The 23,709-nt window shown below is 32.7% G+C and overlaps 2 protein-coding genes and 1 long non-coding RNA gene across 10 annotated transcripts; 2 read left to right on the top strand and 1 right to left on the bottom strand.

Annotated features, from left to right (window-relative positions):
- Positions 1-2,606: 2,606 nt before the first annotated feature.
- LOC145004895 (defensin-like protein 19) lies at positions 2,607-3,421 on the top strand. The gene is made up of 2 exons (XM_078963918.1): positions 2,607-2,738; positions 2,912-3,421. Exons 1-2 carry the CDS (start codon positions 2,675-2,677, stop codon positions 3,265-3,267), a joined length of 420 nt encoding a protein of 139 aa, XP_078820044.1. The 5' UTR covers positions 2,607-2,674; the 3' UTR covers positions 3,268-3,421.
- An 8,634-nt stretch (positions 3,422-12,055) lies between these two features.
- LOC145004156 (uncharacterized) lies at positions 12,056-15,278 on the bottom strand. 8 transcript variants are annotated; one of them, XR_013662298.1, is made up of 6 exons: positions 14,367-15,278; positions 14,140-14,244; positions 13,948-14,059; positions 13,254-13,825; positions 12,602-12,684; positions 12,056-12,440 (listed from the first exon to the last, which is right to left on the bottom strand). It is a non-coding gene; the product is annotated as an uncharacterized LOC145004156 (long non-coding RNA). The 8 variants fall into 8 exon arrangements; XR_013662295.1 differs by having other exon boundaries at positions 12,056-12,684; positions 14,367-14,548; positions 14,623-15,278; XR_013662294.1 differs by having other exon boundaries at positions 12,056-12,684; positions 14,140-14,274.
- Positions 15,279-19,047: 3,769 nt separating this feature from the next.
- Positions 19,048-19,891, top strand: LOC145004861 (major pollen allergen Art v 1-like). The gene is made up of 2 exons (XM_078963868.1): positions 19,048-19,181; positions 19,355-19,891. Exons 1-2 carry the CDS (start codon positions 19,118-19,120, stop codon positions 19,708-19,710), a joined length of 420 nt encoding a protein of 139 aa, XP_078819994.1. The 5' UTR covers positions 19,048-19,117; the 3' UTR covers positions 19,711-19,891.
- The last annotated feature ends 3,818 nt before the right edge of the window (positions 19,892-23,709 follow it).

Genomic DNA, 23,709 nt, shown 5'->3' with positions numbered 1-23,709 from the left:
ACTTATTAAATCGTATATAAGTGTATTATTAACTTCTTTATATTATTCTCATTTTGTCACAAGGTTTTCATAATGTGTTGTTGATAATGGTATTCTGTTATAATGAAATGGAGTGAAAAATGATAGATGTGAACAAAAATAAATAAGAAGTATTGAAAATTCATGATAATAACAATAGTTGTGTGATTTTAAACATATTCACATTTTCAAACAATTTATTGTCTTAGTTATTCTCATAGAATAGTAAAATCCACACATATCTACACTCTCTCTCTCTCTCTCTCTATATATATATATATATATATATATATATATATATATATATATATATATGTATATTAAAAAAGACTGATAATCACTTTTTATCATTAATGAGATGATAAAAAATGAATGAAATGTAGCTTAACAATATAATGACAGTGAAAAATGGGAAATAAAAGATATCCCTTAGCTTTACAACAATTTCAATATTTCAAATCTATATGGTTTTGTATCAAAGCTTAAACTTTGGGTTTATATCAATCTATCAAATTTTCCAACCATCAGTCCACTATAAGTTATTTTGCATTGAAAATGACACCAAATATCTACGCGATATATATATATATATATATATATATATATATATATATATATATATATATATAAAGAATGATAATCATTTTTTATCATTACAAAAAATGAATGAAAAGTAGCTTAAGCTTTACAACAATTTCAATATTTCAAATTTATATGGTTTTGTATCAAAGCTTAAACTTTGGGTTTATATCAATCTATCAAATTTTCTAACCATTAGTCCACTATAAGTTATTTTTGCATTGAAAATGACAACAAATAAATATACAAAGTAAATAAATGTATTAAAATAATATTAAAAAGCTATTGTTTATCCATCGCACATCTAAATTGAAAGATGTGTGTGTGTACAATTAGGCATGGGAACGGGAAGGTGTATCGGGTTTCATGTTTCCCATCCCCATACTCGAATCTCGGTCCCCGTCCTTATACTTGACCCCATCCCCATTTGGGATTAGACATCCATCCCTATACCCGTCCTCATGAAGCATTTGGGTCGTGCTCATGGAGCATTTGGATCATACTCATGGAGCGTTTGGATCATTTTCATGGAGCATTTGGAGCATGTGGAACTCAATGGAGCACATGGGGTTCATGCAGCATGTGACAAAGTAATGGATCATCTAAGAAAAGAATCGATCATCTGTTAAAGGAACGGATCAAGTGTCAAAGGAACGGATCGTACATATGGGGCTTTTGAGCAACTTGCAGAGGTTCAGAGCTCTTGGGAGTGATATGGAGCAACAAGGGAACCTTGTTGCGCCAGAGCAACAAAGGAACCTAGTTGCTCTATATGTGGAAGGGATGGGCCAAGAAGGGTGCTATTGCGCCAAGGGCATACCCTATTGCGCCAAACTACTCGCTCTTGTGCCATGGGGTACCTCCCTTGCGCCATGATGTATTCCTGTTGCGCCATAGAGTATACTGTTGCGCCAAGCATGGCCTTGTTGCACAATGCATGTTATTGTTTCACCAATATGGTGATGTTGCTCCAACCTAGAAGCTCTTGTGCCAATCTTGATACCTATTGAGCCATCCATACACTTGTTGCACCATCATGGTGCATGTTGGACCATCTTGGTCCTTGATAGGCCAAGCATGCTATGAAGTGCTCTATGATGCTCAAGATCGTTCAAGGATGCTTAGAAGTTAAAATTTCTCAAGGATTACACCATGTTGTGCCACCATGATGGTTATTGGGCCAATAGTGTTCATGATACGCCACATTTACATCATGATGCTCTAGTATGGCTTAAGGTTCTTCATCATGCGTGTTGTTGATGCTCATAGGTTGTATCACATAGAAGAATATTCTAGAAGATGATGCATGTTGGAATATGTTTGGTTGTCACCATCTATAGGCCTATGAGCTAATGGGTTTGACCCATTAGGGTTTTAGGTATGACTCTCAAATAGAAACAGGGAAGCATGCAGAGTCCTTTGTCTTGTGTCTTATATCTTGAATTCTATAGTGGTAGACGAATCTTTGATGAATTGTACTTGTAACATCTATTTTAGAATTCTGAAATAAAGAATACCCCCTCTTGCTCGTGGACATAGGTCGTATTAACAACTTTTGCATATATATATATATATATATATATATATATATATATATATATATATATATATATATATATATATATATATATATATATATATATATATATATATATATATATATATATATATATATCGTAGTATTAACAACTTTTGCATAAATATAAAAAACTTATATTTAGGGCTGATATTTATTTTTAGCACTAGGCCTCAAATCAATGGAACGCCCTTGATTAAAAGTAAAAGCCGGCAATTCTATAGTAGTTTTATGAAGTCGATAACTATAACAACCTAACCATTTTATTGAAAGCATTAAAGAAATGGCTAAAATTAAAACTTGCGTTTCCTTTCTTTCAAAAATACTACCTATCGTGTGGAATTTTTGTATTTCTGTTTTTTTTTCGTATGGTTTATATTCATCTTAGACACACATTCTATTGGAACTCCATCCTTCTTCTATAAATACCCATAACTGTCTCTACATTTTCTTCATCTAACGTGTTGCGGGTTCTTCCGTTTCATCATATATAACTTTAAAATGGCAAAAAGATCAACTGCCACCTATACAATCCTTCTCCTCCTCTTCGTTCTTGCCATTTCAGGTGCTCAATCTATCAAGTTGCTTTAGATACTTTTCCAATCTTTTACTTATTATTCTGATTTTGTTTCCTTAAATTCTAACAATTTAATTTTCTTAATTGTTTCTTTACAATCAAGAGCAATATGAAGTTATATAAATAACGAGACTTGTGTAACTTTTGCATGGTGTCAACAGAAATCGGTACAGTGAAAGGAAAATTATGTGAAAAGGTGAGCCAGACTTGGTCTGGAAAGTGTAATTCCAAGAAGTGTGACAAAAAGTGCATTGAATGGGAGAAGGCCATCCATGGAGCTTGTCACAAGCGTGAAGGGAAAGGCGGCTGCTTCTGCTACTTTGACTGTGCCAAGAAACCTCCAAAAGATGCAAAACCAGTTCCTCCTGATGCCGTACCACCGCCTCCAAAAGATGGTTCCCCTCCAAAAGATTCGCCTCCTGCTGATGGCGGCGGTTCCCCTCCTCCGGCTGATGGCGGCGGCTCCCCTCCTCCGGCTGATGGCGGTGGTGCCCCTCCTGCTCCTTCCCGACACTAAAAGCCTGCTCGTGGTAAAAGGAAAAGGATAGCAAACCTTATATGATAAAAATAAAGGAGAAAAATGCCTCGTAATTAACAAATTTAGCGTTTTCAAAGGTGTAATATGTGTTTCGTTTTTAATCAATAATTTAAGATTCAAGGCATTAGTACTTTGTCAATGTAAGAAATCTACTTTTATAATCATGTCCAATAAGCACCAATAAAAAAAAAATCTGTTCTCGTATGCAAAATAGTCCAACCCATGCATGTAAATACATAAAAATATTGTATGGCATTTATATATTTACAATACTAGAAAAACTGGGAAATATATACCCACAAATTAGCGACAGCCAAATGAAAACAAATAGTGTCGATGATTACGGATGACATACCGACGACTCCACTTTACTGACGGATTAGCGACGACTCCATTTTACCTGAATACCAACGAAATGCTGAAAACATGATTTTACCGACAGATTAGATATGATTTTGATCATTTTTTACTCTCTTTGACTTAGTTCCGACATGACCTTTTACCGACATATATCACGTCTTTGATCTATCTGTATTATCGATTTATTTTTCTAAAAATATGTACAATATCCAGTTTTTTTGTCAATATGCCGAAAATAAATCAATACTCAAAATTTATTAATAAATACATTCAAATACAAACCTCACTAATTAACATTAAAGATAATATGTAAAATATACAAAAAGTATCCCACTACCAAGTTTTACAAAGTTGTTCTATACCAACTAAGAAATAACACAAAAGCAAACAATACCAAGTATGTTTACATATTCTGTTTTCTACAAAACTAAGCAATATCATCGGGTAGATTATGGATTTGATTACCGAGCACATTCCATTTTCTGAAAAACATGGTCATTTTTCTTGAATTTGCTCTTGTACTTGTGGCATGGTAGAGACTTCCTCACACAACCTTACAACCTAAACAATGGTAACAAAACTAAGAAATAACATAAAAGCAAACAATACCAAGTATGTTTACATATTCCATTGTCAAAAAACAAAGAAATATCAATGTACTTATGTTTATTCTAACAATATGCTTAACATTTAAACCATAATAGGAATGTCATTTTGTTTATTATACCAATGTACTTTACTTGATATTTATAGCAATATATTTAAGTTTTAAACCATAATAGCGATGTATTTTTTTAATTAACAATTTAATCCAAACTAGTTTTCAAATGATATTTACCTTAAAGTTGATATGTGCAATGACATCTATTAGACCATGACAGGTATAAGAAAGAATGATAACTTAATCTTAGTTTTCGATTCTAATTTATCCGAAGATATTTAGTATAAATCGTGTCTATAACATTGTCGACATCGTCATATATACAAGAAGTCGATCACTTTGCTCCATTCAGATGTGATCTTGGTATAATTTAGCTTAGAGTGAAATATTGTATGTAGAATCTTGTTTACATAGAAATATGACAAATGAGCCATTCACATGTAATTGTGAAAGACGCAACGATTTGTTGGGCCTCATTTACACGGACTTGTGTGGGCAATTTATATCTACCATACGACATGGTGAGAGATATTTTGTAACATTGACTACTGATTTTAGTAGATATGGATATATTTATATGATTAAACATCGGTCTGATATCTTTTAGGTGATCAAGACATTCCAAATGGACATAGCAAATCAAGTAGCTAAGATGATTATGATTCTCCGATCTAAAAGAACTAGAGTGTATCGTACTCATAAGTTTTACGCCTATCGTAAAAGTTGTGGAATAGCTTTGCAGCATAATGTTGTGTCTGAGAGGAGAAATCGAACATTGCTTGATATAGTTAGATTAATGATGAGTCGCGCTACACATCTGATAAGTTTCAGGGGTATTGCCTTAAAGATTAATGCTAATGTCCTAAACCTTGTACGAACTAATATGGTTTCTAAGACGCCCTATGAAATGTGAAGTTGAGTTTGTTCCTCACTGGCACATATAAAAGTATGGCATGTGAGGCTTTCGTTCATCACGAAGCAATTGACAAGCTTGATCCGAGATCAAAGAAGTGTTACTTCATTGGGTATCCTGACAAGTCATGTGCATATTTGTTTTACAAAACCTCTGAGAACAAAGTTTTTGTTGCTTGAAGGGCAGTTTTCCAAGAGAGGGAGCTGATATCTAAAAAACTAGTAATAGCCAGATTGATTTTGATAAGATTCAAAAGTCGACTAATAAAGAACTTAAAGTTGGCACTAGCACTCAAACTGAGGTTGAACGACCCGTTGTGGACTCTAATTTACCTCCATATCCTCTCATAGATTTCATAGAGAGCATTGTGTTCCCAAGTTTTATGTTTCTATTTTAAAAAGGGAGATAACACACTACGTGGAAAAGATGAGCCAAGCAACTATCTGGAAGCCATGTCAAGCCTATAGGCTACAAAATTGCAAGAGATGCTAGAGAGCAAGGTTTAGTGCATTTGTATTAACCAAGTTCGTAACATATTGTATCCCACACCTGGCCTTAAAACAGTGGGTGTAAAAAGGTTATCGAGTACAAGACCGACATGGATGAGAATCTACACACATACAAAGCTCAACTGGTTATGAAGAGTACACTCAGACTCAAAAAATTTATGATGATGAAACCTTGTAACCAGTGGTTATGATTAAGTCAATACAAAACTACTTGCCATTGGAAAATTTTATGATTATGAAACTTGATGAACGGATGTAAAAACCGCTTTCCATAACGGAAAACTATCACATGATGTATATATGACAAAACCAAAAGGTTTGATATAGTCCAAGTATCTAAATAGAGTGTGTTTCCTTAAGAGGTCCATTTGTGGCTTCAAACAAGCCTCTCGTAGCTAGATTCTTTTTTTTAGATGAGAAAATCAAAGAGTTTGGTTTTTCAAGAACCGAATATGTGATATACGTATATGTTAGACCTGGTGGGAGCTCTATTGTCACCCTTGTAATGTATGTCAATGGCATACTACTCATAAGAAAATATGTCCCAACATTGTGAAGTGTAAAATCTTGGTTTGGGATATATTTGGCTAGGAAAGACTTCGGAGACCCAATATATATACTTGGTATAAAACACCTATAGAGATAGATCTAAACGACTAATCAAATTAAGCTAAAGCACATAGATAGATAAGACTTCTATAAATTCAAGATGCGAGATTCAAAGAAATGGTCCGTGCCTATGCAACATGGCATGACATTGAGTAAGGCTTAGTATCCCATTTATAATGAGGAATTGGAAAGGATGAGTAGAATCTCCTAGGGTTAAAATCTCTCCATTGGAAGATCACTTAATGGTTTGGACATATACTTTAAGACATGTTAAAAATTAAGCCATGTAACATATTTGGTTGTAGCTCCCTATAAATAGTATTATCTTATTCTTTATAGAGTAGAGCTCCCACTTTAGATTAGATAGTTTGATTAAGTAGTTGAGCAAACACATGCCCCTATCAAGTTTTATTCTACTTCTCATATTTTTATAAAATTAAGTTTAAATCTAGGTTTATTATCTTGACAAGTGGTATCAGAGTAAGTAACTATTCATGGAACGGTTTGTTATTTGACAACATTCTTACATAATCGATTCATGATTTGATAACTTTTGGTGACCCTAACAATATCTTTATTAATCTTATACATCTTATTGGATTTATTATTCATCATGATTTTCTGATTAGATATAATTCATTTCAAAACCCATTTATATTTTTATTCAATCCAAATTTTAATGATATAGCCAATTTTTTTTCCATTTACAATTCATTGTATTCTTCTATAATCCATTTGTTTGTTGGGCTATTCAAGCCCAATGTAGTCATATTGATTTAGATTTGTTACAGCTCAAGCTCAAATTAACATTTAACAATAGACGTGTATAAAAAGAACGGTCTTGGATTGGAACAAAAAAACGCTATCACCGAACCGATCTAAAACGAGACCAGACTAAAAAAGATTGGTCCTAAAATAGATTGGACTGAAAAAAGACTGAGTCGAGACCATCTAGGACCAGTCTGAAAAAGTCTGGCCCATTCAGAGACCAGTCCTAGAAGACCGGAATGCTCTGAGACTGATACAAGACCAGTCAAAGACCGACAGAGACCGGTCTGATAGTTGTTTCAATAAAGTTTCGGTGGCCAAACATTATTAATATATCATTTTTGGGTTAATTACACAATTTTTTAATCATATATTATATAAATTATTTCACTTTCATCTTTTATCAACCTTAAATTGTCATTTTTAATAAATTTTAATCTATCATTTTGGCATTAATTATGTATTTGTTAACAGACACAACTCGATGTAACATTCGATTTCGAGTACATTTTAGATTATATATATATATATATATATATATATATATATATATATATATATATATATATATATATATATATATATATATATATATATGCTTGTGTGTGTGTGTGTTTTTCAATTTTAGTCCCTACATTGGGCGTAAGTTGGAACTACGCCCCGCGTAGCTCTTTTAACTTGGTTACGACTTTGGGCTCGTACGTTGACCATATGTGTAGGTATGTAGAGCATACTCGTGAAAAGTTCAAACCTTAATTTTTAGCATTTGGGCCCTATTCAAAGGACTTTATGGCACCAAGCCCTTCGCTATCTGTAGCCTCCATCTGTAATATCCCTCATCTCGAAACGCTAATCCATGTATGCAAATTTTGAAGTTTTTTTTAGTGATATTTGGGTGTTCTTAGTGGTGAACAAATTCCTTTGTAGTGGTAGTATTGCTCTTAAGCCTTGAGATTTTGATTTTTCTCATCTATGTGTATCTCCAGGAGATATAAAGCTTAAGTCTTGACGAGTACTTTAATTCATCTTGTTAAAACCTAAACCTTTACTTTTGAGACTATAGAATAATCTAAAGCTTTTTAGCTATCCTTTCAGACATTTTAGGTTGTATAGTGCCATAAAAATGCATGTTCGGTCCTTGGTAATCATCCATGCAAGAGTTATGAAAGTTTAGATGATATTATTAGTTAGAGTTTTGGTTTTGAGTTTCCTTTTTCCATGAAAGGGCATAAAGGTTGCAAATTTATGGCTTTAGACATTTTATTAGGCATGGATATAAACTTTGTACGTTAAGTCTTAACCTATTAAGACCTTACATTAGAGTTTGGAACTCGGGTGATTACGAATGGCGTAAACTCGAGTACATTGGGCGTAGAATGTTATGGCCTCGTAACCTTTCCATGGATTGGTTGTACATTGGGCGTAATGTGGAGTATGTCGGGCGTACTCCTAGAAAACCCATTAGGCCATTTTTGGGCCTTGATTACTTAGGTTAATGTTTAGGAAGGGAAAAATGATATTTTTAGCTTAATAAGATAAAAGATGATTTGGACCATTGATTATGGGTTTAAAACCTTATTGTAATTAGGTGTGAATAACCATGCACATGTGCTTGGTACACTCATTGTCATTTATCTCCTAATCAATGTGATGGTTAACCACACATGCTCCATAGATGTATGACAAACATCAAGCTACCTTTTGCCACCCTTACTAGTCCAACTTAATGTGTCAGTTAACCACACACGCTCCATTAACGACTTGGCAAGGTGCAAAGTGCAATTTCATGGAATAGCATCATTTTCACATTTTCATAAAGTAACTAAAATTGAGAATTTAATAAAACATTTCGTTACTTTATAAATATCATTATACTTTCAATGATAATTAATGTCCTATCATACCCGTTCGGCTAACGACCGTCTACCTGGCGAGGAAGCGTTGGGTGAGAGTGGACACCCATTAAACCACCACTTTATATGCAGTAACCTTATACCCCCTTATAGACCGGCTTCGTGAATGAGGCCTACTAACGGTAATAATAATAATAATAATAATAATAATAATAATAATAATAATAATAATTAAACTAATAATATTATAATAGTATAAGGGTTGAATTTTAAACTTTAAAAATTCTACGGTATGGAATTAAATGTTTCATTAGAGAGACTTAACAAATTCCAAAACTTGAGGGTAAGTTTTGAAACTCTTCAAAACTCTTCATTTCCATAACTTATGAATTTAATGTCATTTTTAATGGGTGAGGCTTTTCATGTTCCATAACTTGAGGACAAGTTATGGAATTCAATAAAAACATTTAGGGTCTAGGGAAACTATTCATGAAACTTACATAAACTTATCACAAGATGGGTCAATAGTCCAAACTATATATATATATATATATATATATATATATATATATATATATATATATATATATATATATATATATATATATATATATCAATTATTTACATAATCAGTCCCCGTTATTTCAATTATTTTATTTTGATCACTAGATTAATTTTAAATTAAATCTTGATCAATACTAATTAAATAACATGATTTCATATTAATATATTATACCTGTAATATATTAATAAATCATAAAAATCCTCTTTCTCAATTGTTCATCCTATCAAATTGTTTTGGTAAATGCAACGCAAAATAGACCATGCTACTCTTGGTTCAAGTACATATCAATTATAGTTATGGACTTAGACACTTTATCCAACATAATTCCCTCCTAATATAATGTTAGGAGTTGAATTCAATGTGGATAGATCATAATTATAGATTGGAACACATGAAGTATTCATCACAGGTATGTGTTTGGTTTTGCAAGTTAGCTAGGTTGAAGTTTAACTTCTTAATAATTCCTTTCATAAATGTATGTGCAGATACATGGAAAGCAGTTATCTACGTGACTGTGAAGTGTAGCTGAATTTCAAGAGGTTGTTGACTTGACCTTAATACGATCTTGAGATGATTGAGACACACGACTTTATAATAGTGTCAAGTTGTATTTTGTTAGAAATTCAGTAACTAGTATGCATTTTATTTTTTGGTATTCAAATGGGTTGATGGCTTCAATTCTTTAAACACCCTGATTCTCGAGTATTTGCATATGTATGATACTAAGTGGAAATTCATTCGTTTTGATATTTTCATTATGTACTAGTTTGGTTTGTTTTGATAAAGTTATGTTTGTTCAAGGGTTACAATAAAATGGGGGAGGATTGTTTGTAATTTTAGTATCATTATGTTATTTTAAGCAATTGGAACTAAAATGTTAGCTATGGGGCTTCATAGTTTCTACTCTGATATATGTACGAGTTTGTGCAGAGTGCATGCATGTATAAGATCAAATTCGAATCCGGTTCGACGAACAATCGCGGGTTCGGGGGCAACGCCCCTAGGTCCAGGGTTTCCAAAAAGGAAACGCCCCTAGCGGGGTCTAAGGGACAGAGCCCCTGGCTGGGGTCCTACTGACCTAGTGATTATGGTAAAACTGACGAAATTCATCAATTTTAGAAACCCTAAATCCTTATTAAATTTCGGATTTCTTGACTTGCTTCTAACGCCACCCATGAGGATCAACCCCAATGAAACCCTAATATCATTTACTATATATGGACGGCTATTTACTTTGACAAGATATGAAATTCTTAAGTTCTCGTTTTCATCAAACAAACATAAAATCCTTCTAGTAACATGGCTTACGACTTTTGTGCTTAGAATCGTAAGTGTTTTCTTGGATTATCCTAGGTTAAATTTCTTGTAACCTAGACATAGGTTACAAATATTAGTTTGGAAAGTGTTCTCTCGATCAAAGTGGTATCCAAATCTCCACTACAAACCCTACTTTTATCAACACAAAACTCGTTTGTTGAAAAGAATTATCGAAGAGGAGTAGGAGGTCGCGGAAAGGAACCGTGTGGCAGAAGATGGTCACCTAATTTGTAAGTACTGATGAGCGGCGGAAAGATTGTAGTCCCACTATAAGTTGTCGGCCATAGAGAACCTTAAATAAGTTGTTGTCGTCGGCGGTTGTGAGTTTCCATAAACCACCGGCGTCGGAGTCCTCATCGACGTTGGTGTCGTCGTCCAGATCGATAATTATGATCGATGAGCTAGAATTAGACTTGAATCCTCCAAAAAAAAATTAACGTTTTAAAGTGGGTCTTCTTGGTAGAAAATTAGGTAATTTTAGAGTTGTGGTGGTGACTTGGTTAGAGTTTTTTAGATAAAGGAGGAACAAGACATCGTCTTTGTAAAAAAATCAAGATGGAGAATGCCTTGTGGCTTGTGTAATGTTAGTCGGCAAGAACATAATCCAACTGAACTCAACATGTCCGAAATCTTTGATTTGAAGGGGTGTAGTGTAATTGGACGGGGAAGGCGGTGAGCAGATATGAAAGAATAGAAGAGCAACACGTCTTGCAAAGTGATTAGTTGGATTCTTTTAAAACTTGACCATTGATCAGTGACTAAATTTGACAATCTTTATAAATTAGTGTGGCCAAAATCTGAATAGTAGAAATTTACTATTCATTTGGCCTTCCAAAATGTAAATATAACTGGTAGGAATTACATACGCCGTTGGCGCCGGATTGGATTGGGTTTGCTTAAATGTTGATAAATTTCTATTTTTTAACTTTTGACTAATAACACGCTTTCATCGATTTAAGTTTACAAATGACTCTAGATTCACCTACCATATAAAAAATCAACTCTCAGTATGCTTTTTAGAAACAAATATTTGATTAAAACTGGATATGAAATTATGAATTGATTACCATAATTAACCTTTTCACTTCATGATATGTGTTCATTGTCAAAAGTGTCATATAAAGGTAAGGCAGGAATATGATAAGTTGGTTGTTTGTGGTGATGTCATATTTGAGAAGGTTTCATTGCACCACTGGATTGTTTCTGAGGTGATTTTTGAGAACTATTCATCGGAAAACTCTTTATAAACATCTAAAGTACAACCCTGATTCAGACTGAAGGGCATATATGGAACCCTTTATAAACAGGATAACCTTTAATGCAAACATGACACAAAACTTTTTGATCTGACTCAAACTCAATTTACGAAGTTCTTTGGCTTTTTTACATTTTGACATAGACCAAACTGAAATTTACCTGAAACTTCCCTCACTTTTAATTCCTTGTATTTGCATCCTAATTTTGGTCATTGAAAACCACCATAAGGTTGCATGGGTCTAAGGAAAAAATCCAATCAATGTGAGCAAATGTTAGGGGCAAAATGGTCTGAATGCTGAGAAATGGTCCCAAAACAAAGTCTTCTTATTTGGTAATGATCCTAAAACAAACTCAAAAACTTAAGCTTTGCTGGAAATGAGTTACCCGAAGTCAGAACTGGAGTTTTGAAAGAGAGTAGCCAACTTTTTCAGCTTAGTAAAATTCTCATCTTAGAAAATCAAATCCAAAAAAATTTTAGAAATGAGAAGAATTGGATCCTACCTCCGCTTTCTTGATATACCATTTTCCATACTCTTCGGTTGTTTTAAGTCGGCCCATAACAATGACCTATCAACCCCGTCAACCTGAGCATAAACATTAACAACATTAACTCTTTCAGTAATAACTTTCCAATAACCCGATACAACAATAAAAGAATTATTTTTTACAGTTTCAATACCATAAAAAATCATCAGATTCCAAATACATACCAACCCACCTGATCTGCCACAACAATCTACAATCTCAAATATGTGTAGTAAATAAGAAAACAAATTAAAATTTGTTGCAAAAGGATATTCAATTATTTTTTTATTATAGCATCCTACTTTTTTGTGTTATTATAACATTGTAATTTGAAAATTCGACCAGATTATAACAATGTTCTTTTAACTATAAGTGTCACACATCTGAAAAGATATTTCTTGGTTGAATTTAATTTGTTATTAGCTATTTTAATTTAAATTGTAAATTCCATTAAGCAATAGCTTGCAACAGTTCATCGGATATAATGACCACTGGATAATAGAGATCCCAAACTAACCTTGTATATGCAAAATATATTGAACAAATATAATAAAAAATAAATAAATGAATAAACAAATATGGAAAATATTTCTATAACATTTATAAAAATAACAAAATAAGCACTCACTGGGGAAGAGGTACATGCCTCAATAATACTCACTGGGGAAGCGGCACAATTTTTGCAGCCATAGGATTCATTTTTGATAGCGTTTTAGCTAAATCATTATTTTGGTTGATTTTTGAAGGTCAAGAAAAAATTAGGGGAAGATGAATCTCTTAAAATGCCTCAATAATACGATGAAATAGATTGAGAATCTGAACTGTGTTTTGAAGACTGATATACATAAGGTGAATCGATATGGTTAATTTCAAGAATTTTTTTTGGTCTTCAGTTTGAACTTGAATCCAGAATCAAACTCAAATAAAATGGGTTTATCAATTTGATAAAAGGATCATGATACACCTGTCAGATTCCTAAGCATTTATGATTCGAGTTTCATCTTTATGAAACTCAAAAAATTAGCGATTTGCATGTTTCAACAAAAGAGGGATAATGGGATTAGGGTTTCTCAGTCAATGATGGTGGTGGTGGAAGCTTCTGAGGTCCTTGATAAAGGGTGGGGCAATAAAAAGGGGTGACAGCCCAATGATCATGAACGAAAAAAGGGTAGTAACCCAAAGTACCATTCCTCTACTGAACTGAAATTAGGGCAAAACATCAAAAGCAAATTACCAAAAACTTGAAATTGAATGAAAATAAGATTGTGGAAGAAAGAAAAGGGGAAAAAGGTAATTTTTTTATAATAGTCCATTTAACTTACCTGCAACTCGCACTTGTGATCTTGTAGCATATAAATTTCAGGTTGCACATGCTTCAACTGCACCTTGGGTTTAGAAGGAAATACAAAATAGTAAGCACCTTAAAGTTTTGACCTTCATAGACAAATAAAAAAAATTGGTAATCATCAATTAATAATTAGAAAGAATATAAAACGTGATCATCATAAACATACTTCATTTCTGAAGATGGGGTTTTTGTTTCTCTTCCTTGCTCGCCGCCATCCGATAATATGAAATTAGTTGTCACTTGTAGATTTCTGGCCCTAATTATAGTCTAACTAAAAAGTATTCAGAAGAAAATCTTGGGACTGAAGACAATGATGTGTGAGTATATATTAGATTATTAGTTGTACAAGAGAGATATTAGAGATTAGAGAATAAAAGCAAAATGAAATATTACCCGAATTCTTTGTTAAGACTGTTACCAACAGCTGTAGCAGCTTTTCCACCTCCATATTTGTTAGTGAAATCCTCCTTCAGTCGCTGAAGAAAAGCCACAAGAACTTGTCTCCAAGCCAAACATGTGGACTTCAGCCATCGATGTCTCTGATTCCTTATCGGTGGTGGACCAGGCAGAAAAACCTTCAAAAGTAGATTTCCATGGAAGACAAGCGACCAATAGATAAAGTAAGAACCAATAATTTAGAACTACGTACCCTAGAAATCAGGGGGAAATCAAACCACCCTGCTCCAAAAGTAAAGACAAAGACGAACAAAGAAACACCATAAATTTGAAAATCGGAAATCATAACAGTGATTTTTAATGAGACGAGGCTCAGAAAAAGGGTATGAAAGACGGTATGGCTGCAAACACCGGTTGCATATTCCAATCGGATATGCCTTCCGAGTTGCCTTGCCAAAATACGACCTTCAAGTTCACAAATGGTTGACGGTGCAAATTGTTTTCACAAACAAATTTCATCATCGCCTCCATCTTTGTAAAGAGCAATCAAAATCGGAACCCATCAAAGCAATTACAAGTCAACGATGTAGAGCAGAAAACGTCAAAGGAAACAATCAAAACAACAAGCCGTGAAAGGAAACAGTATATGCTTATTGTAGTTGTGCTACTAATCTACGTAGGCGAGGAATTTATGGAAAAATAGATGAACAATAGATAGAAGGAGGTTATCTGGCGTTGGTCTAAGTGGAGATGAAGCACCGGTGCCAAGAAGAAAAAAGAGAAGGGTTATCGAGTGATATCTAAGAAAGGGAGCTTCAGAATGAGAAAAGATTTAATTAAGGGAGTTCATCGCAAGATAGGAAGAAACAGAAATACAGTGAAAACGCGAATTGCAAACGGAAATTAGAAACCAACATCTACCCACAACCCAACGTCTATCTACAATTTCTTTAAGGTGGTGAACGCTAAAAAAATATCACGTGCCAAAAATAGAAAGTGAAGGAAAAAAAGTGACATAAATGAGAAATCTAAACTTTGTTTAAGGCAACTTTCCGGTGGCAAAAGTAGCAAGTGAAGCAAATTAAGTGGAGCAGAAAGTTTTCTGTTCACCATCCTTGATTAATAGTATACATAATACATTAAATCTACAACGACTATACGTTCTTTTGCATATAAAATGAGACGAAATAAATAAATGTATTAAAATAATATTAAAAAGTTATTGTTTTTCCTCCGCACATCTAAGTTGCAAAATGTTGGTGTATGTAATGATTTTAATTTTAGTTCTCGTAACAAAGCTAACAAGAGTTGTATTTGGTTATTTAAAATAGAGGACCTCAATTTTAGCAAAATTATCTGGTTAATGTATAGTATATAATATTAATTTTAAGTAAACAATAACAAAATCACTCTAGTCGAGATGGCTGGAAGGTTCGCTTTAATCTTTTTCTTTGCAACTAAACCTATTCAGTCGTAAGCTAAATGGTATATATCCCTTCCACTACATGTCTCCTAGCATTAGAGGTGGTCTTGTTTACTATTCAATAAGAGAGAAAGAGAAAAAGAAAGAAAAAGATAAAGAGAAGCTGAATGTTTTTTCGAAAAATGGTTTTGATTGGTTGTGAGTACCCGTGACCAGCTTCAATCTTCACCATCTTTACCTCTAGAAACGCCCCCATATCCCATGACGTTATAGCATTGATTTTTTTTCTTTCACTTAAGCGCCTATAGAATTCTTCAGTTTGCTTTTGAAAGTTGAATTATGGTAACGGTCCCTAAAATATTCTTCCTCTTCCTTATCACATCCGATCTTTTTTTTTTTTTTTTTTCAATCGTAGTTTCTTAAATTTCCAAACCCACCCCTCTCAAGTCTCAAGTCTTCAAATACACATTTGAATCACGTCAAATTCATTCGTAATTTAGCTTAACACCCATCTTTTTTATTTAAATGTGAAACACACTCTTTAAATATTGATTAAAACTTGATATTTGATATATATATATATATATATATATATATATATATATATATATATATATATATATATATATATATATATATATATATATATATATATATATATATATATATATATATATATATATATATATATAAAAGAATTTAAGGCATTAGCGGCGACGGCTGTCGCCGCAAAAGATAAAGCGTGTCGCCGCTAAATGTATTAGCGGCGACCTACAAATACGTCGCCGCTAAAGCTTCGTCGCGAATTCAACCTTTATATGTGTTAAAAATCTCAAGTCTTAACTAAGATTTGTAACGTTACCAAATGATTTAATGAATTAACATTAATAGCTATTTAAAACCATATATTGATATATTGATCATAAACAGTTTGTTAACAATTCATTTTTCAGTAATAATAAAAGAGTCTTACGGTTCATTTAACTATATATCATTATATATAATACTAGGCGAATGTCCGCGCGTTGCACAGAAACAACTATATAGTTGAATTATTTACAAATATATGTCTTTTTTAAAATATAACAATAACGTTGTTGTTAAACTTGATATAATAATTTGTATACTGAATTGATATAATATATTGATTATTTTGAATTATATGATAATATATATACATTTATTAATAACTTAATAATTTTAATCTTTTGAATAACTTCTACCCGCGAGTTACATATGAATAAACTTAAATATAATATATGGTTTAATATTATTTATAATTGTTATTATTGTTAATTATTTTTTTTTTTAAATTTATTTGTTTAATATTTTAATTTCAATCGTTATAATTATTTAAAACATCAAACATTATTTTTTTATTTTAAAGGTAACAATATAATCATTTATATAGAGTTATTTTTAACTATTTTTACTGTAAGTTATTTTAAGCTACTTGTTTAAAAACTTTTAACGATTACAAAAATTTCTTTAGAAAATATTTTAGTTAAATTGATATTACAATTTAGTTTTTTATATTTATCACTACAATTTATCACTTTTAACTATTTAAGTTAACAATTGAAGTATTTTGTCCAAACTGTTCAAAAATTATAGCTTTAAACTGATATGGTTTACGTATAATAACATATTAAATCTAATAAATTAAATATAATATGTTAAAAGTTAAAGACATAAGTTTATGTGTAGAAGTAAATATATCATTTTAAAATTAAAATTTAGTTTATTTATGATGACACTTTAGGTTTGCTATTTATCACTAATAGAAAGACACTACAATTTATCAATTTTAACTATTTACAAAATATTTTTTTTGCGTTTTTAAGTTAAACTAAAATTTTTATTTAAGTTTACATTGTAATGTTATATATTTAAATTAATAATTTAATTATGTTATACAAATTGTTCCAAAATTGTATCTTTAAAATGATAATGGTTTACATCCAACAATATATTAAAACTAATAAATTAAGTGTTATATTTTAAAAGTTAAAAAAAACATAACTTTATAAGTAGAAGTAAAGATATTATTTTAATTTTGAAATTTAGTTTATGTATGATTATACTTTAGATTTGATATTTATTTAACTTAATTGACAAAATTGCAAAAATGGTCCCTATGGTATGCATTTTTTGGGGGTTTTAGTCCAAACCACGACTTTTTTGGATTGGTGGTCCTTTTGAGGTAGTTTTATTGTGTTTTTTATCCCTTAGTAAACTGAAATGACTGTAATGCCCTTAGGGTATTTCCTTTTCATTTTTCTTTCATTCTTTTAAAATCTAATTATTTTCTATTTATTTTAATAATTAAAAAAGTGGGGCCATCTCTCTCTCTCTCTCTCTCTCTCTCTCTCTCTCTCTCTCTTTCTCAAAGGAATGTGAAACTTCCTTCTCTCTCTCTCTACATCAAAGGAATGCGAAACTTCCCCTCAAATCATTATTTTCTTCTCCTTCATCTGCAATGGTTAAGCTTTATAAATTTCTTCCCTTCACCAATGTCCGTCAACCGCCACCGGAGAAGACAACTTAGTGTCTAACAATAAGTCGTCGAAAACCCTAGCAATCGCGGTTCAGATTCAACACTGAATGATGAACAATCACACATATGCACAACAAAATCTTGTAGAATAGATCGTATATTTAATGTGTGTGAGAGATGGGGGAGATGATGGCTAGCGGCTTGTTATCAGCATCTGAAATGGGAGTTCTTGGTGTAGAAAAAAGAAAACACAAACATGGCTAAAAGGACCACGAATCCAAAAAAGTCAGAGTTTGGACTAAACCCCCAAAAAAACGCATATCATATTGATTTGACACTCTCATTACTTTTCAATTTCTTTCAAAAGAAAAAATGCTAACTTTATAAATATATAATGATAATGATATTGTTGTTAATTCGTTTGGATTGTTTTTATAACATTAATCCACTTTTTGTAGTATTAACTACTTTTACTTAAGTATTTAAAAAATTATTAACGCCCTTGATTATAAATGAAACTCGGTCATTCTATTGTAGTTTTATGAAGTCAATAGTTTTAAAACCCTAACCATTTTATTGGAAGCAATAAAAAAATGGCTAAAATTTAAAACGTGTGTCTCATTTCTTTCAGAAAAACTACCCATCAACATCAAATATAAGAACTCGTGTGAAAATTTAATTTTTCTGTTTGTCATATGCTCTATATTCTTCTTAGACTCATATTCTATTGAAACTCCTTCCTTCTTCTATAAATACCCATAACTTTCTCTACCTTTTCCTCATCTAACTTGTTGTGGATTCTTCGGTTTCATAATATATAACTTAAAAATGGCAAAAAGATCAGTTGCCGCCTATGCAATCCTTCTCCTCCTCTTCGTTCTTGCCATTTCAGGTGCTCAATCAATGGAGTTGCTTTACATCCTTTTTTGATTTTCTACTTGTTATTCTTCTTTTGTTTCCTTAAATGCAAACGATTTACATTTCGCAATTGTTTCTTTACAATCAAGAGCAATATGAAGTTATATAAATAACAAGACTTGTGTAACTTTTGCATGGTGTCAACAGAAATCGGTACAGTGAAAGGAAAATTATGTGAAAAGGTGAGCCAGACTTGGTCTGGAAAGTGTAATTCCAAGAAGTGTGACAAAAAGTGCATTGAATGGGAGAAGGCCATCCATGGAGCTTGTCACAAGCGTGAAGGGAAAGGCGGCTGCTTCTGCTACTTTGACTGTGCCAAGAAACCTCCAAAAGATGCAAAACCAGTTCCTCCTGATGCCGTACCACCGCCTCCAAAAGATGGTTCCCCTCCAAAAGATTCGCCTCCTGCTGATGGCGGCGGTTCCCCTCCTCCGGCTGATGGCGGCGGCTCCCCTCCTCCGGCTGATGGCGGTGGTGCCCCTCCTGCTCCTTCCCGACATTAAAAGCCTGCTCGTGGTATAAGGAAAAGGATAGCAAACCTTATATGATAAAAATAAAGGATAAAATGCCTCCTAATTAACAAATTTAGTATTTTCGAAGGTATAATATGTGTCGCATGATTAATTAATAACTTAATATTCAAGGCATTAGTATTTTGTCAATATAAGAAATCTACTTTTTTAATCATGTCCAATAGACAACAATGAGAACAATATAAATTCTTGTATGCAAAATATTCCAACCCATGCATGCAAATACGTAAAAATATGGTATGACATTTACATATTTACAATACTTGAAAAAACAGGAAATACACGACCTAATCAATCGGTATTGCTAATAGCTTTTCCGACGGATGCCGATGGAATCAAGGCCGTCCGGGTTAAGGTCGTGGGTAATATATATATATATATATATATATATATATATATATATATATATATATATATATATATATATATATATATATATATAAAAGATTAGGTTCATTTGAGACCACCTATATTTTGTGAGACCGTGAGATGCATTTTTTTTATTTTTATTTTTATTTTTTTTATTTTTTTTAGTTAATTCATGTTCCAAAAATAAGATTTAAAAAAAGAATTTTTTAATTTTTCCATTTATTTTGCATTTTAAAATTATTTTTAGAATATGTACAGTGTAATACTTTATTTAGAATATTTCACGTATTTTTCAAAAAAAAATAGAATTTTTTTTTTTAATTTTTTTTAGTTAATTCAAGTTCCGAAAATAATATTTAAAAAAAGAATTTTTAGATTTTTCCATTTATTTTGCATTTTAAAATTATTTTTTAGAATATGTCAGTGTAATATTCTATTTAGAATATTTAACGCATTTTTAAAAAAAAAACGGAATTTTTTATATATTTTTTTATTTTTTTATATATTTTTTTTTATTTTTTTTAGTTAATTCAAGTTCCGAAAATAATATTTAAAAAAAGAATTTTTGGATTTTTTCCATTTATTTTGCATTTTAAAATTATATTTAGATTTGGTCTCACGATCTCACAAAATTAGAATGGTATCAAATGAACTCCAACCTATATATATATATATATATATATATATATATATATATATATATATATATATATATATATATATATATATATATATATATATATATATATATATGGAAAAATTAGCGCAGTCAACCGAATTTAGTCGATAATTTATCGTCGACTGCATTTTACCGACAAATTAGCTAGCTACACTTTAGCAACACTGATGGTTCTACGACCTTGTTTGTCTTGAATACCGACGACATGATTTTATTAACATATTATATAAGATTAGGTGTGACCCCATGTATTATATGAGTGTATTTAAAACAATTAAATATCTGTAAACATTTAAGAAATTTAAATTTATAAGAGAAATATTAAATTATTAAAATTAAAGTGTTTTTTTTTTCCTTTTTTAAATTTAAACAAACCATTTAGATAAAATAATCAAAGCAAATTAGTGGGATTTTATTTTTAAAATTTATAATTATAAGGAAAGTTCATTAATAAAATTGATATGCAATTATTATTAAATTTAAATACCATATGAAATTTAATAAAATAGGAAAACCACAAAATTACATATGGAATAAAAATTAATTTAAAATAACCATAACATGATATGTGGCAAAATGAATGAGAATGTGACAAGTGTCAAAAAAATCTTCATTCATTAAAAAAGATTTGGCAATGGACCATTTTTGAATCTATTTGACTTAGTTACTAATGAGTTCTTTTACCGGAGGATATTTTCACTAATTTGTTGGTATTTTCCATTTATTTTTGGAAAATTTTCAGAAAAATCCTAAAATCTTAGTCTAATTTATAAAAAAAATTTCAAACTAAATTTTATTTATAGAAATGCACAAAATACCAGCTAAAACTTCGAAAAAAAAACCCTTTTTGGCTAGTGTAACATCTCAAAAACATAGTCTGAAAATTTCGTTTAATTTAATGATAAAACCGTAGTCAATAAACCTCATATAGAAATCATAAGCAATGTATCTCAAAATATTATAACAACTGTCAATTATATCAGAGTATAAACATCCCAGGCTGAACAAATGGTGTGTGCACTGCAATCTTCCCGAGCTCCTCTTTTGAAAACTGAGTACCTAAAACCAAAACTGAAACTGTAAGCACGAAGCTTAGTGAGCTCCCCCAAACTACCACAAACCATACAATAACATATAAACACATATTGGGCCTTGCCCACTGCATCGGGCCGAAGCCCAGAAACTGCATCGGACCGAAGTCCGGAACTGACTGGGACCTTATCCCCTGCATCGGACCGAAGTCCGGAACTGACTGCATCGGACCGAAGTCCGTAACTGACTGGGACCTTGTCCCCTGCATCGGACCGAAGTCCGGAACTAACTGCATCGGACCGAAATCCGGAACTGACACTTTTAATCTCCGACTTCTAAAATTCTTCACAAATTAGTCCGAGACATATATTTATTAATTTATTTAAATAAACGGAGCGTTACAACTCTCCCCCACTTAAATTAGACCTCGAAATCATTCCTTACGCACTAACTATTCAAGTAACATGGCCATAAACCTGGGCACACCCTAGCCTTCTTAGGGTAACCGTGACCAATTCTTTGAAAGCCTTGAATTCCACTGGTGAACAGATTCCTCGCAATAGTTCACATCTACGCTGTCTGATATCTGATGTCTTGAGATGGTTTGAATCCCTGGCAGACTGCCCATACTGAAATCATCATCGTCACACCCAGTCCACTTATCTCTCAGCTGCTTACTTAACTTCTAACAACTCGAGGTTCCCACTAGCAAACAGAATCACAGATCCACTTATCCTTGTGATTCACTTATAGTTGGCCAAAACTCAGATACTCCTGCCTTAAGTGACTTAGCATAACCCAAGCTATCTGTGACTCTAACCGTCCATAAAATCCCCAAAAACCGTTACTGCCTGAAATACTGACTGCCAGAAATACTGAACTGTCTGAAACATGGAACTGCCTGAAACAGCATGCTGCTACCTGGCTGCTTTCCAACATCCATCGAGACCTTCCTGGTCTCAATTCGTTCGCCAGTCCTGAAATACCAGGTTTCCGCTCGGCTGCGGAGCCCCAAGGACTCCCTACTTAGTCGCCTCACACTACTTCTGAACGAAATCCTTTTGTGAAACTTGCAACTATTAGTTATCTTGTTACTGTGACTCTACGGCCTTCTAATCTAACTGATCAGTTCCACATGTCGGATCCTGAGGTTACCAACCCACAGGTAAACGCGATTGCTACATAACCAATTGTGGCCTTATGTCATAAATGACCTTAATCAGTCCACTGCTTCCTTGCTCTCATCTCTGCAGCGGCGCTTCTATAATCTTATCACTGGTTTAACCAGGTCTCATCCGTTTAGGAAATTCCAAAATCCAATCCGTGGATTTCCATTTCCTCATTGCTACACTCGAACTGGTGGGTACTACTGTTCTTCCCGCGTCCTAACAATGCACTCACGTTATCTACCAACCTAGTGGAGGCTGCGGCTACACCCACAGACTCACATTACTCTAGTACTATCTGCTAATCTTGTGAACGCTACGGCTACACCCGCAGATTTACAACACTCTAATACTATCTGACTGCTAGTGAATGCTACGGCTACACCCGCAGACTTACAACACTCTAACACTGGATTAAACACGCGCTTGCCCCACACTCAGCTGAACTCATGTCCTGACTGGAATCCCAACCCTGATTCCCTAAGGCTTGCTAGTAACATCACAGGAACACGATCTCCTTAATGGCAATCTTTTTCGAACTTCCATCTCCACTATCCTCAAACCATACAACTGCTTGGGCTATCTTCCTTCCCAATAAAGATGCGAAACTTATCCTAGTCTCAAAACTGCTCCCCCTTCTGAATCCTTGGGCGATTCTCCCCCACTTTGACTCAGCTGATGCCTTACAGCATACCAGACTGCAAGAATTCCCAATCCTTCTCA

Source organism: Lactuca saligna, chromosome 7 (genome assembly GCF_052625555.1).
Source record: "Lactuca saligna cultivar CGN05327 chromosome 7, ASM5262555v1, whole genome shotgun sequence".
NCBI classification, from domain to species: domain Eukaryota; kingdom Viridiplantae; phylum Streptophyta; class Magnoliopsida; order Asterales; family Asteraceae; genus Lactuca; species Lactuca saligna.
This window is presented reverse-complemented; position numbering and strand designations above follow the sequence as displayed.

Excerpts from the sequence above, each read along its gene's own strand:
- LOC145004895 (XM_078963918.1), top strand. The coding sequence starts at position 2,675 with ATGGCAAAAAGATCAACTGCCACCTATACAATCCTTCTCCTCCTCTTC. Across the intron at positions 2,739-2,911 it reads CTTCGTTCTTGCCATTTCAG|AAATCGGTACAGTGAAAGGA; the intron begins GTGCTCAATCTA and ends TGGTGTCAACAG.
- LOC145004861 (XM_078963868.1), top strand. The coding sequence starts at position 19,118 with ATGGCAAAAAGATCAGTTGCCGCCTATGCAATCCTTCTCCTCCTCTTC. Across the intron at positions 19,182-19,354 it reads CTTCGTTCTTGCCATTTCAG|AAATCGGTACAGTGAAAGGA; the intron begins GTGCTCAATCAA and ends TGGTGTCAACAG.